At 43.0% G+C, this 14,744-nt stretch overlaps 1 protein-coding gene across 3 annotated transcripts in view; it reads left to right on the top strand.

The window, feature by feature from the left end:
- Positions 1-14,744, top strand: part of LOC116320619 (furin-like protease kpc-1) — a 200,068-nt gene that overhangs the window by 160,834 nt on the left and 24,490 nt on the right. For all 3 annotated transcript variants that reach the window (XM_039619940.1, XM_039619938.1, XM_039619939.1), the window contains exons 14-15: positions 11,586-11,696; positions 11,920-12,013. In XM_039619940.1, coding sequence (XP_039475874.1) covers positions 11,586-11,696; positions 11,920-12,013 — 205 coding nt within the window. The remainder of the gene's footprint in view (positions 1-11,585; positions 11,697-11,919; positions 12,014-14,744) is intronic.

Below are 14,744 nucleotides of genomic sequence, written 5' to 3'. Positions count from 1 at the left end.
TGTCACATTTATCTGAAGAGCAAAGTGCAGCATTATAAGAATCTTTCAAGATTAGAGTTTATTCATTTTGTTAAACAATATGAATTTCTGTGATTGCTGCTTTTTCACTTCACCTCCGAGTGTTGCTAGATACAACACAACTATGAACGCACATTTTGTACAATCAAACAAATCATTTTGTTTGCTCTTACTGCTCTTCTCTTATGCTCACAAAGCAAGCACATTGCAAAGGCATGGGAGTCAGTGATCTGAGCTGCAGTCAGTAACTCACTTCATCCCCTTACATCCACTATAAAGGCTGTGAATGACCTTTGTTTGGCATTAATAATGTTCAGTTGTATCTGTTATTCTTTACAGCCATTTCTTGGAGCACTTTGGGGAAAAGTTTGGAAGATTGAGACTGCAGATTTTGTCCCTCATGTCTAAGGCTGCAATCAAATTCTAAAGAGTTCACTTAAGGGAAAAGAAGGAAAAATAGGGATGAGAATGCCATACTCATGTATAAGATAATGCACTCATTAGAACAAACTTTGAAAATCCATCCACCCATTCTCTTCCTCTCATCCAATTTAGGGTCGCAGGGGTGCTGGAGCATATCCCAGCTGCCATACGATGAAAGGTCACCAGTTCGTTGCGGGGCTAACACGGAAAGACAGACAGCCATTCGCACTCATTCACATCTATGTGTAATTTAGTACTACCATGTATCCTAGCCCATTAACTGGGGTTGGATTGGGGGTTAGGTCAAACTTTAAAAACATATTTTAAAACATCTTCACTGATCCTTTAATGCACATGTGCATGCAGCTGCTATGGTATGAATAAAGTTAAATGTACACTCTGTACAATAAGAAGCAAGTCAATAACAAGTTTTAACATTCATAGTGAATAAAAGACAATAACAGGTGATAAACTAACTTCTGATTAGCCGCCTGGTAAGTTATATATTGCATTTGGGAATATAATGAAAGTGTTGCATTTTTCTATGTGCCCCACATTAGAAGAGAAAAACACACACTTTAACTTTTATAATTTCACCAAGTAGCTCCACTGAGGTTAAGAGTCATTTTTGTCAAGTGGCCAAAAGAGAAACATTACAGCACAGATGCCGTAAAAAACATTTAATGATTGAACCCAAAACAATATACTAAATGAGCTCTTATTTGGACTGTGAACGACCACATATGTGAAACGGAGTGAGCCTCCAAAGTCAAACTGCACCGCTCCACACTAAGCAGTTTTCCTTCAGCTTTCTAAAAAGCACGTTGTATTGCCACACCTACTCTGTGTACACACTGGTGTAGTGCTTGTCTCTGTAGTATTTCCTCTTGCTTGCTTCTATCTCTTCTGATAGCTCATAGCAGTCTGTTCACAGAGCTAAGCTTGAGTGGGCTACAGTGTAAATATCCCAGACCTATTATTACTCCAGCAAAATGTTCCTAGCCGTTGTCAAGCCACTAAGTACAAAATGGTGAATTGCAGACACGAAGAGAGATAATTGCCACTCACACTGTAAATTTGGCAAGCGTCTTCCCCGCGAGACCCGGATGAAATGGTGCTTCAACCCCCGAAACTGTCATTCTTAATGAAATGGTAATTACAAACCCAGCGGAACAGCTGAGGGGCCTGCCGAGGCCCACGGAGCCCAACTACCAGAATAAACCTGCTACAACAACCTGCAGAGAGGAGGGAGAGAGGCAGGGAGGAAGGAAGGGGGAGGATGCGGGAGGGGGGTGGGGGAAGGGGGGCAGTAAGACTACATAAAGCAGCAGAGACGTTCAGGTAGGCACTACTGTAACACCGGGAATCTGAGATTTATTTCAATTGTGAAATGTAATACACACTCCAGGTTGGAGTGTGCAGTATGCTGGGACCCTCATCAATAATGCCGGCTGTGTGGAAGGCAGGAGGGGAGGTTGGTTAAAAGCGCCCACACAGCCTGGGTAATTGATTGCTTTGTAAGTGAACGTGTCTTTAACCTTTGGGAGGTCAGGCCCAGTCGGACACCATCAGTCCTGCCTGGGGTTGAACCGCTTCCAGCCGTTTGTCTTCCGCTGCTCCCCCGTCTCAGGGCCGATTTGTCAAGCATGAGATGTTTTGGGTGTTTAGATTACAGGCGAGATGGGAAAACAAAGGCAAAATGCCACCCCAAACAAAAGGCCTGAGCCCGGATCTCCCACTGATCTGCAGGCCGGGCAGGAGGCCAGCTACCTGGGGTGCTGAAACTGAAAATGGGGAGGGAGGTGGTGGAGGGGTGGCTTTGCTGAAACAGAGCCACAATGAAGCCCCCTGAAAAACAGCCACTGTGGAGCTTGAAACTGAGCCAGAATGGAGGCTGAACCGGAGCCAACGTGAGAATTGAACGGCAGCCAGGACGGTGACATGAGATAGAGCCGGAATAGCGCCTTGAGACGGAGCCAAAATGGCAGCCAGAAACTCTGGGAAATATGAGGGAGCTCGGGGCAGCTAACTGTTTTCTTCACGGCGATACCCCCTCATCACTGGAGATTTTAAAGTGTCCCTTTGCCACCCTCCCAGGTACTTAGGGCTGTCTGTCTGTCAGGCTGTTAGAGAGTGACTAAAGATGATTTATCTCCTAGATTATCAGGGCCAGTGGCAAAGCCATTGCTCATGTGCTGCCCCAAAGGGACAGCGCAGAAACAGACAGCACCTTCTCGGACCGACATCCTGACACCTCTCCTTTTCTTATACGAATCTTATTCCAGCTGACCTGCGCTTTTTAGCACTTTTGGCAGGAGAAAGTCAAACTCCTAGCTTGTTAAGCGCGTGTGTGGATTAAGGCTGTGTATTTATTTTCAGCTGTGATATTTTAGCACTGTGAGGTAAAAGCAGCTTGTTTTTGCGTGTTTGTGTCAGTGTGTTTTTATAACATTTGAATAAGTGCGCTCGCATGCAAGAGCATGTGTGTGCGTGTCTCAAAGCACAAGGAGCTGTGTGTGCCTGCCAGTTCCATCTGCTGTTCTATTACCATAGACGTGATGTACCTGCCACTTCCCTCCTCAGCTGAGGTGTGTGTGTATGTGTGTGTGTGTGGTGTGTGTGTGTTTTATTCTCCCATCCTGTTGTTAGATCTGACAAGCACTAACACAGGCTTGTGGTGGAAAAAAAAAAAAAGAGGGGAAAATACTCTCAAGTTCCAGATCCCACCCCGAGTCTGAGAGACAAACTGTCTCTGGTTGTGGAAAAGCTGCGCTCCACTCTTGCCTTCCACTCCTCACCTCAACTCCTCTGCCAAGATTTAAATAACCAAAAATTCTATTTGACGTCGTTTCCCAATCTAGTCAATGCAATATGGTGCTCCTGTGCTTCTACAGATGGTCTTTACTATCAGAGTAACATGCTTCAACTTTTGCTCTACAGTGACGTTGTTCTTTGTGCTGCGAGCATTGCTTGAGTTTTGACATCTTCAGACGTACTCCTCCCTCCTTGCACAGTGGAAGCAGGTGAAAATGTGCCAGAAGTCTCTTTACTGTTTCTGCAGCTTACATTCAGCACTTGTATCACAGCTTTGTATGGATAGCAGTTCTTTCTGTACCAATTTCATGAAAAAAGAAAAACACTTTTTTGTGATCTGATTGTTCCAGGAGCTAGTTATCTATACAGCAGGAACTAAACTCCCTGTTGTGCACCCCACATTTAAAGAAAATATTACTGACTTATCTTGTACTAGGCCTGCTGGGTCAGCCCCTTAGCTCATCCTTTCTCTCAAACAAGCTTTTCTAACTCCTCTTCCTAAAAGACCACCCTTCTTCTGATTGGCTTCCATTTGCAAACACAAAGTTTAAACATCCGGTTGTGAGCATGAGCATAATTAGGGATATCGACTAAAGAGTAAAAAAAAAAACAGTTTGAAACAGAGTTTTTTGCTCAACTGTCAAGTCTGAACTTTGACACTCACAGATATTGAACTGATTGGTTGAATATATATGATATAAACATCTGATTGTTGGGGTTGTATTATTGTAGGGTCTTTGCCTTACAATATAAAGCAACTTGAGATGACTGCACTATATAAATAAAACTCAGTTGAAGATAATGTAAAATATAAATCACAATAAATATAGAAAAGTACAATAGGTCCATGTTAGGAGGTAATTTTTCCAAAATGTACCACATGAAGGTAGAAGGAAAATCCACACTTCACAAAGCTAAAAAGATACTGCATCTTGAAGCAAGAAGATTTGACATTTAGTTAACAGGTAGGTTTCCTACCTGACATAAGATGATTTCTTTGACCCAAGGAAACATCCTGTGCTAAAAGCAAGGAGTGAACATCGGTTAATGTCTGCGTGTCCTTTTAGCATTCCTGTGAACCTGTAAAAAAAAACAACAGAAGTGGGATGTGGGAAGGAGAAGTGCCAAAATATCTGCATGCATTTCCCCCCCTACATTTATCACTGTAAATAAAAGCAATGCAATCTTGAGTCTGAACAAAACCAGTCTGATTTGTTCTTATTTGGTCTGTCTGCAGAATTGACCAGAGATCAATACTCTCACAACTCTGTTAGGTCTGTAAATCCACATCCAGAGCGTGTTAGTGCAGCACACAGTTGAGAGTTTACATGTGTGCATGTTTCGCAGTGTTTTTGTGAGGCTGTGCCGACATGAGGGCCGCGGAGCATGTACTTGTATGTTTGTGTGAGAAGGTGCATACACACCTAACGCATTGTGGCGAGCCATTTCCGTTTCGGCACGGTCATAGATCGTATGAGGGCAGCGGGTCTCTCTCTGGCTCTCTCTGTCTCCCTGGTGGGGTTGTAAAACTGGCCTCACGTCTCTGCCCCAGCCAGATAGATTAATTAATTATCCAGAGCTGCTCTTTTTTTCATTGCTGAGCCAATTACTCTGTGACTGAGCCTGTGGTCTATATGTACGCCACTATTTAGAAGAGAGAGCGAGAGAACGTATGCATGTGCAGGGTAATTAAAGAAATAGCTCATCCGCAGACTAACAGTCCCCACTATCACTTCATTTTGGAGTAGCTCTGCAATGATATTGTTTCCTATGAAGGAGAGTAGATCTATGTGTAGGTAATTGTTGGATAATTGAGAGGAAGTGCAGGTTCTTTATGTAGGTGGGAGTGTGGGTGGGCGGGAGAAACAAAGCCCTTGTGTTAATTTGAATTTGGCATAATCAGAAAGAAGAAGATGGGCAGTCTAGATAAGCCGCAGACCCCCGACCTCAAATTATGATTGGTTATTTAGACGTAATAGGTTTGTTCAATTGCATAAATGATCGTACTTCTCAACTTTTTGCTTTAACGTCGTGTCTTTAAACTTTTTTTTTTTTAAACAAATTTCCACACATTTCTAAAGTGTCCCTGTATTTGTGAGCCTGAAGTGTTGGAATAATAACTCTACTTCTACGCAGAGACGCACAATGTTGATGGTAATTGTGTGTGTGTGTGTGTGTGTGTGTGTGTGTGTGTGTGTGTGTGTGTGGATGTGCATTTGATTGATGGGTCAGCAGATAAACTGGGCTGAATATGCCGAGCGTGTGTTTATGTATGTTTCTGCGTGCCCTGGGGGACAGGGGGAAGCGGAGCGCTGCACCTCCTGCAGGGGGTGCCGTGTCTCCCTGCAGGGGGGTGCAGCAGGCAAACAGAGGGGTGCCAGTACACCCCACCACCCAAACCCCTGCACACGCACACACAAACACACGCAAACACAGACATATCACCCCACTCCACCCTACTGCGCTACAAGAGGGGGTGGGTGAAGGGACCCTGCGCTCTTCTAAACCTCAACTGATGCATAATTCATGTACAAGTAGCAATTCTCATATTTTGCTGTTGGGGTGGGGTGGGGTGGGGTGGGGGGAGGGTTCAGAAAAAATAAAGTTCCATTATAGTCCGCACACTCATCTTTAATCCACTTTTTTTCCAAGTTAAATTTTTTTGCTATGGCTGTAGCTTGTAACCAAGCTGAACTTCTTAGAACAAGTAGCATTAAAATGTTTATAAAACTATGGATTAATAATCTTAGGTATTAACTGCTGACCACAAATATTCTGTATCCTTCATTGTTAGGTTTGCACTAAAGTCAGCACTGTTTCCATATTGACGTCTCTATTGTTTCTTTCCAAATTATGCATATTTGCTAGATGATTTTTATGATTTGTTCCATGTGCAACAGTAATGATATGTGCACCCAAACTGACCCATAACCCAAGCCTGTCATCAAATTATATTCTCTAATCCTGCATGTGGTGTACAGAATCCTTAAAGTCCACGTGGCTCCCGTGATGAAATCATGTAGCAGTTGTCACCAACGTACAAAAACAGACTTTGTTTTTAATCATTACATTTGCGTTTGCTCTGTCACGTTTTAGTGATGTGGCATCTAAATCTCCATTCCTTTGAAAAGACAAACAAAGGCTCCTGGTTCGGTGTTTGCTTTGTCCGGACTAAAAGAAAACCGCTTGGGACCCGGGAGGGAATCTTTTGCCAAGCTTGTAGTGCAGGGGCTACTCGATCTCTCTCTCTCTCGCACTCCGTCTTTCCTTCCACACAAGGGCAGAGACATCCAAAAGGACTGTACCTTGGTGCGCGTCCAACAAAAGCTCTCTGCCGAATTTCATCCTCTTTTGAATTTGTGTTTGAATAACACTCGAGCTACAAATCAAAATATGTTGGACACTGAGAGTGAGGTCATGGGGTATAGATCATCATGGCTTCCAGAGAAGTCTCCTTGTGTAAAAGACGGGAACGGGTGGCTGCTGCTTTGACTGATGGCTATAGAAAAGTGAGAGGGCTGCTCGGGGCCCATTCTCCCGAGACTAAGTCCCATGCCTGTGCCAAACCCCTCATTTTCCTCCCCGCAATATATTTCATTAAACTTTTAACTCTTCACAAGGTAATTCACTTGGCATTTTGAGACTGTGCTGTTGAAGGCTGCTGAGTGTTTCTCTCTCTGTAATTTAACATCATGCAGATATTTGTCTAATACAGCACTAAAAGTATATTTCAAAATCTTTTTTTTCTTTGTAAAAAAAAACGAAAAAAAAAAAACCCAACACACATTCAGAACAGTTTAATGGATGAAACTGTGTAACATCCACACCAACAAAGCTGAGCTGCGCGGCACAGCATTTCATGATTACAGCCGTGCAGGTCCCAGTGGCGCAGATATAATTAAGACCTCTTCTTAATTACTTAATAAGCCTAATTAGTAACATTTCTGAGCAGCAGATTTGGCTGCAAGAGCGATGGAAATCAGAAGAATGTTAAGTCTATTTGTTATTTCATTTAAATCCTAATGTTAATGAAATTAGTGCATTATGATATAACCGAAACCAACCACGCTGGGATTGACCAAAGGGCTAATGCAGTTGTTTTATGCTCCTGATAAACATTCAATTAAGAGCAACAAAAGGAGGGCAAGAAAATCAAACCAAAAAAAAACCCACACAAAAGAAAATCTAGTTTTTCTTAGGTTTCTACAGTCACATCACTTTCACCAAGCGATCTTGTTTTCTCTCATCGATCATTTTTCATCAGTGGGTGCCCAGATGTGATGGAGAGGGTAACTAAGGCAAGTCCACCAATCATGTGTTGGAGCTGCTGCAGCATTCCTGGCCACTTAATTAGAAGTTGTTGGTACCACAGAAGGTGTCACCAACCTTTTCAGGCGCTGAACAGATGGTGTCCCCCTTTTTTTGAGGTCCTGCCAATGCCCACTCTGTGGCTCCTGGGAAAATGACCTAACTCACAGGCAGCTGCTTAGTGCGGCTTGAGTGATTCTTTACAGCCACTTCTATTGGGGGGGACTTAGCAGGACGTACCACTGCAAACAAGGGTTGAGACCGCCGTAGCTGGGTCCCCTGGTAGCTGCAGAAATCTGTTTTGGTTACAGGATAGAGGTTGTTAAAGCTGTGTTTTCAGCGCCATGTGCAAAAAGACGAAGGAAAGACCTTAACCCCCAAAGATCTCTATGTCTAAGTGCGAGTTGGGTTTGTGTGCACCTTCCTCTGCTTTTGGCAGATGGTGTGAATATCAACAGAGAAAGGACCTGGGAAACCCCACAGAACAAAAAGTGAAAAGGGTTCCTCGACAGTTACAAAGAGGCCCCATGGAGCGGTGTGTGTGTGTGTGTGTGTGTGTGTGTGTGTGTGTGTGTGTGTGTTGGGTTGGGGGGGGGGGGAGTGGCCTTCATGTTAATAGATAAAAAGAAGGAGGGAGTAAGAGATTGCAAGGGCATTTGCCATCGAGGAGTGAAAGTGGATAGAGAAAATGTGAGGACCGTGGGTTCCATATGTGAGGAGGCGGGGGGTCGGAGGGGGTCTAACATGCTTCGTGCTGCGTGGACAGAAGATCGGCTGTCATTCTGTAATCGGCTTGGCTCAGCCTCCTTCCGACCACGCAGGAGGTGGAGAAGGAACAAGTTGAAAATTGGATGACTGTGTTTTTCTGACTAATTACTTGATATGCTTTACACTATGTGGGTTTTATCCTAAAGACATTTGCAGGATTCCAAAAAAATAAAATAAAATAAAAATCTCAATCACATGCAATCCTGATATCAAACTACTCACAAATCCTGCACACGCTTCCAGAAATCACAATGCTATTTAGAAGGTGCACGACTCTCTCCAGTCCTTGCTCTTGATGATGAGACGTCTGAAAAGGCTGGGGAGTCTACTTGAAAAGTGCCCCGGCTCAGTAGTGCTGTTTCACTGACATGGCAGGGGACATAAAATCTGTCATTTTCATCATGTTCTTTCGTGGGGGAACTTGTTTCCTGCAGCTTTCTCTATCAGACACACTGTATGCCGGTGTGGGTTTATGGCTGTGGAGCTGGGGCAAGCCCGATCGATCTGTGGGAGCCATACGATTTAATAGGTGTACAACTCTTGCTAAGGGGCGCTGGGTAGGAAGGGTACATTTAATCACTAAGAGGGAGAGGGTGGCGAGGCCTGGTCACCAACAGTTTGTTTTATGAGAAGTCAAGGTATCAGTTTTCCTCCACACTGTGAAATATCTTGGGTAATCTATTTTTAGTGCTAGTGTTTCAGTTGTGTTTTCCCATTTCCAACTATTCCACTATCTGGCTAATTTATTTTGGTAAGTTTCGGAATTTTAAGTATTGACAGCTGTTTCTTGAAGTGCTCTATGGCTGCTGCTTAGATAGCGTTTGTGGCTTGTAAGCTCCTGTCTCAGAGCATTATAAACTGCTATGTAGTGTTGACATTTAATGTTTAACATGACATTTAATAAGCTGTCCAAAGTTCTTCACGAAACAACTGTCAGCAATCAGCAGTTATTTCAATGCACCTGTGTGCATGACTAGAAAGAGAACTGTAACTTTAATTTCACTGGTCACACTGAAACTTAACAAGTTGATTATTAAATCTGATGATTAAAAAAACATTTTGCCCAAAATAAGGTTTAAAAAAGCTAAAGGTCAGACTTACTACTTCGCAAGTGTGACATAACTTGAGCACAGAAGCGAGTTTGAGGTGTTAACTTGGCCTCCAAATTCCCCAGATAACAATCCAATCTTTACTACTAGAGCATCTGTAGAATGTGCTGGATAAACATTTCCAAACTAATGGCGCCTTACCTCACAACTTACAGGAATTAAAGGATCTGGTGCAGATACCAAAACACACCTTCAGGGGTCTAGGAGTCCATGCCTCGAGAGGTCAGGGCTGTTTTGGCAGTAAAAGGGGGACCAACACCAACCAACACAATATTAGGCAGATGATCATAATGTTATGCCTGATCGGTTTATGTGTCCATTACCAAATAGTTGAAGCTGCTGTGAACCTCAAGTGTGCATCAGTGCAACAGCTATCTTGTTGCTACTTAAATACCATGCATTTTCAATTCAGTTCAGTTTTACTTATACAGCACCAATTCACAACAACAGTCGCCTCAAGGCCCTTTATATTGTAAGGTAGACCCTACAATAATACATACGAGAATAACACATCAATCATATGACTCCCTATGAGCAAGCACTTTGGCGACAGTGGGAAGGAAAAACTCCTTTTGCACCATTTTCAGCAAAAAGGTGTAGATTTCACATGTAGATTTGTTTTCAGTGACAATAGTCTATCTAAAATCTTCAAGAGTAAACTACAAAGAGTTCAGAGACATTGTACTTCAGTTTTTGGTGCACTGACAACACAAAAAACATTAAGCAATAACAGCAATCCATCTTTAAATATGTATTAGGGCGAATTCAGGACCACAGCTCCTAGTCATCGGTTCAGTTTTGGTGACTTCTAAACACACATTGATTAATAAATAAAGACATTGTTATCTTCATTTATATACAATAAGCACATTTAGAACTCATTAGGATAAAGGGGGTAAGACGATGCTATTACTTCTCTGCACTGAGCTGTTGTCGGCTGTGTTTTGCTCAAGCTCTTCGCAGCTTTCACAAAACCTCTGAATAACCTTGAACTTCTATAGCGCACCTCAACCCCAAACAGCCGCTGCTTAATGCTGTTATGCCGGGCCCTACACGCTAAAAGTCACTGGTGGTGATAGTGGCTGATTAGATTGTGTCCATTGATTGCACTGTGTGCTGTTAGGACGAGCACGATGCGGGCTGCAGATCCTGCGTCTCCTCCTCCGAAACACTGACAGTCTGAGACAGAGGAGATGGAGCCCCATGGAGGGCAGCAGATTGAGTTATTGATCAGCTCTCTCCTTTCTCCTGTCTCCGTCTCTCGCTCTGCTGCTCCGAGAGACCCCGTCATCAGGATAATGAATTTCACTTATTGCAGATTAACGTCATAAGGTCTGTATGGTAATAATGGCAGGAATTAGCTCTTTGTCACCCCCTCTGAATTTCCAAGAAGGAGGGGCGATGAAGGTTGTTATTGCCCCGTTACTCAGTCTGAGGAGCGTGATTTGAACAAAAGGGAACGGTGAGCAGAGAAGTGCATGAAAATGAAAGATTTGAGGGAGAATTAAAGAGAGACTTATGAAGACTGTGATTTCAGCATCACTGAGGCGGCTGCGAAGAGTTCTGATGCAAGAAATTCGTGTTTGATGAAGGAGAGTGAAGGAGAATTTAGAGAGGAAACCAAGACTGAATAGCAGGCTGCTCTGTGAAAAAGAGAGGCCAAAGAGGAAAGATGAGAGGGGAAGATTCAAAAGAGATGAGCAGTAAAGTGGAGAAGAGAGCACGATAGGCAGTGGTCATACAGTCACCAGGCAGCAACGCCGCTTAAGGGTCGGCCATTGTGTCTCCAGCACCAAGACTGGGGTAGTAAAGAATGAATAATGAGGCTTGATTACAGCCCGTGAGATGGCACATTGTTCAGAATCAATCCTCCAGGCAATTACAGGCGCACAAACAGCAGCCCTCAGCCTCAGCTCGGACAGAGCGGGAAGCGATTGTGTCAGAGGACAACATCATCTTCGTCAATGACTTGTTGCCTCCTCGTGTCGGAGCCATTAGCACTTACTCTGCTCCTGCAGCCACATTCAGCCACCCACATAAAAAGCCTCCAATTCATGTGTGTGAGGATAAAAACGCAACACCATGCTTGTGCTCATCATATTCACAAATACACATAATGGACTGCTTCTTCCCTTCTTGTTGCAGGTATGGCTTTGGACTGTTGGATGCAGGGCTGATGGTGCAGCAGGCCGCACACTTCCACAGCGTTCCTTCACAGAAGAAGTGCACACAGGAAGTCACGCTTGATCCTGCCAGGTAAAATACAAAGATTTTTTAAAAAACCTTTATTGACTCTATCTGCTAAGGATTTTCAGATTAACCCCCAAGAAACTGGTTTTGATATCAGCATCCATGATCTTTAACTCAACTTCATCTGTCCTGTCGCTGCTTTATGCATATATATGAAAGTGAAATGAGCATGTGAGAAGAGGCTATTGAGGCTTTCGACTTACAGAGGTAATGACTTTGTGTTGGCTAGAACCTTTTATCCAGGGCAAGGAGTCAATGTGAACATCCAATCAGAAGCCTGTCGAGGAAGGGCTAATGAGATCAACACTCTTGAGCATGTCCAGGTGGGTAATTTTGTTTTTTAAAGTAAAGTCATGATAAAATACATGACATTTTACAACCTTTTTTGGCATTAATTTGTTTTTGGTAAATGCAATTATTCACCTACTTGCAAAGAAAGTGCTGAGAAGTTTTCTCCAGATTAAGCATACACGAAAAACTGAAAACAGTGAATTAGTGAATTAGTGAATTTTAGAGGAGCTAGCAGGTGGACTTCAGTAAACATAAGCAGGCTACTTGTCTTCTTTCCATTTTTTAAAGGCTTTATAAAGACTTTACCTTCTCCTTTGTCTTTACACTGAGTGTGCATGATCTGAGCCATAACATATCAATCTATAAAAAAAAAAATACAGCAAGAAGGTTTGTTTTCAAAAATATTAAACCATAACGGAAAACTTAAAAGATTCCAAATGTGAGTTTTTTCAATAGCATAGACATATACATTCACACACCATGTTAGGTACGCCTTGCTATTACTGGGTTGGACTCTTTTTTTTGCTCTCAGCACTACATTAATTCTTTATGGTACAGATTCAACAAGGTGCAGGAAACATTTCGCAGAGATTTTGATCCATATTCACATGATAGCATCATACAGTTGCTGCAGATTTCTTGGCTGCACATCCTTGATGCAAATCTTCCGTTCCACTACGTGCCAAAGGTGCTCTATGGAATTGAGATCTGGTGACTGTAGAAATCATTTGAGTACATTGAACTTATTTTCACATTCAAGAAACCAGTCTGAGAAGATATGAGCTTTGTGGCATGCTGTGTTACCCTGCTAAAGGCATGGACATAGTCAGCAACAATACTCAGGTAGGCTTTGGTGTTTAAACGGTACTAAAGGGCCCAGAGTTTGCCAGGAAGATAACCCTCACACCAATACACCACCATCAAGTCAAGTCAAGTCATGTGGCTTTATTGTCATTTCAACCATGTGCATATAACAGACAATCAACACAGGAACACATAAAGTGCAAGTGTGCAAAAATTGCAAAAAACAGTGCAACACCAGACAGAACAGAACACTGCAGACACAACAGTGCAATAGAAAAGTGCAACAGTGTCAGTGGGTTGTGCAAAAGACTGAGCATTGTGCAAAAAGTAACCTGATGTATGAATGCGTGTGTGTCTGTGTGACATTGTACAGATAGGTGCTTGAGGTAGTGAAGTGCGTGAAGGTATGTGTGTATGTGTCAGTCCAGTCACTGAGTGTCACCAGAAGCCTGAACTGCTGATGCAAGGCAGGATGGATCTATGCTTTTATGGTGTTTATGAAAAACTCCAACCATATCATCCGAGTGTTGAAGCAGAAATTAGGTCATTAATCAGGTGAGGCGATCTTTATTTTGGTGAGCCTGTGAAAACTGTAGCCTCAGTTTGCTGTTCTTAGCTGACAGGACCAGTGTGGTCTTCCGCTGGAGAAACGTGCATTCAGAGATGCTCTTCTGCATACCTTGGTTGTAACAAGTGGTTTTTCGAGTTACTGTTGCCTTCCTATCCATCTAACATAGTGGTGCCATTCTCCTCTGACCTCTGGCATCAACAAGGCATTTTTTTTTTCAGGGAACTGCTGCTCACTGGATAGTTTCAATTTCAGACCATTCGTTTTAAACCCTAGAGATGATTGTATGGGAAAATCACTGCATCTTCTGAAATACCCAGAACAGTCTTTCTTGCACCAACAACCACGCTACATTCAAAGTCACTTTAGTAACATTTCTTCCCCATTCTGATGCTCCATTTCAGCAAGTTGTCTACATGCTTAAATGCTTTGAGCTGCTGCCATATAACTGGCTGATTAGATACTTTTGTTAACACATACAGGTGTACTAATAAAGTGACTGATGAAGGTACTTTTTAAAATATTGAAGTGTGATGTAAATCTGCTCTTATAGTCTTTCAGTGTTCCTGTTGCCCTTGACAGGACAGAAATCAAGCACAAGTGCATTCAAAAGTTAACTTCTGTCTACAGTCGAGGGAGCTTGAAGATGCCATATAAATTGTTTTGGGGTTTCAGTGTCATGTGCTTTATCTGAGAATAGAGGAGATAAAAAAAAAAACATCATACTGTGATGTGCAATGTGTTGGCAGTGTAATTTGCAGAAAATGGCAAAACTGTGTTTTCTTGAGCACAGGCACATACATGCAAATGCGTTTATGTTTGATTGTGTCAGCAGGCATACGTACTGTACGTGTCTGTGCGCCGCTCAGTTTGTGCGAGTGTTCTGTGTTTGTGAATGTGTGTACTTGTGAAATGGCGAGGAGAGAGAAGGAGAGCGAGCGAGAGTGTGTCAGCATGTAAATTGAAAAGGCTTCATCTTTGCGGCTCTGCTCCCTGGCAGAAAGCGTGGGTCAGGCCATCGCTGCGAGGTGTGATTGATGGATGTGTTGCCGTGGTAACACGCCGTAAACAGGAGCGGGCTGTCAGTCTTTTTGCAGCTTGGCGGCTCTCTCTGCGATGTGCCATTGTCACACCAGATGTGCTGCTTGTGATGAACAGGGACAGGGAGGGTGTTTACTGGGTGCTACTGGTGGTGGCGGGGGATATGAGCTTATTTAAATCATTTAGCTAATATCCTGCACAATCGTGTTCCATTTATTATACTTTCTTCACCTGCTTCCCTTTATCTTTGCCTGGCTATGGACATATTTTTGGCTTGTCCATCTATGTGCCACATTATCTCAGGCAATACTTATTGGACTTAGATTTAGATTTAAGCAATACATGTTAGC

This window comes from Oreochromis aureus, linkage group 11, assembly GCF_013358895.1.
Source record: "Oreochromis aureus strain Israel breed Guangdong linkage group 11, ZZ_aureus, whole genome shotgun sequence".
NCBI classification, from domain to species: Eukaryota; Metazoa; Chordata; class Actinopteri; order Cichliformes; family Cichlidae; genus Oreochromis; species Oreochromis aureus.
The sequence above is the reverse complement of the archived record's forward strand: the minus strand, read 5'-3'. Positions and strand labels throughout refer to the sequence as shown.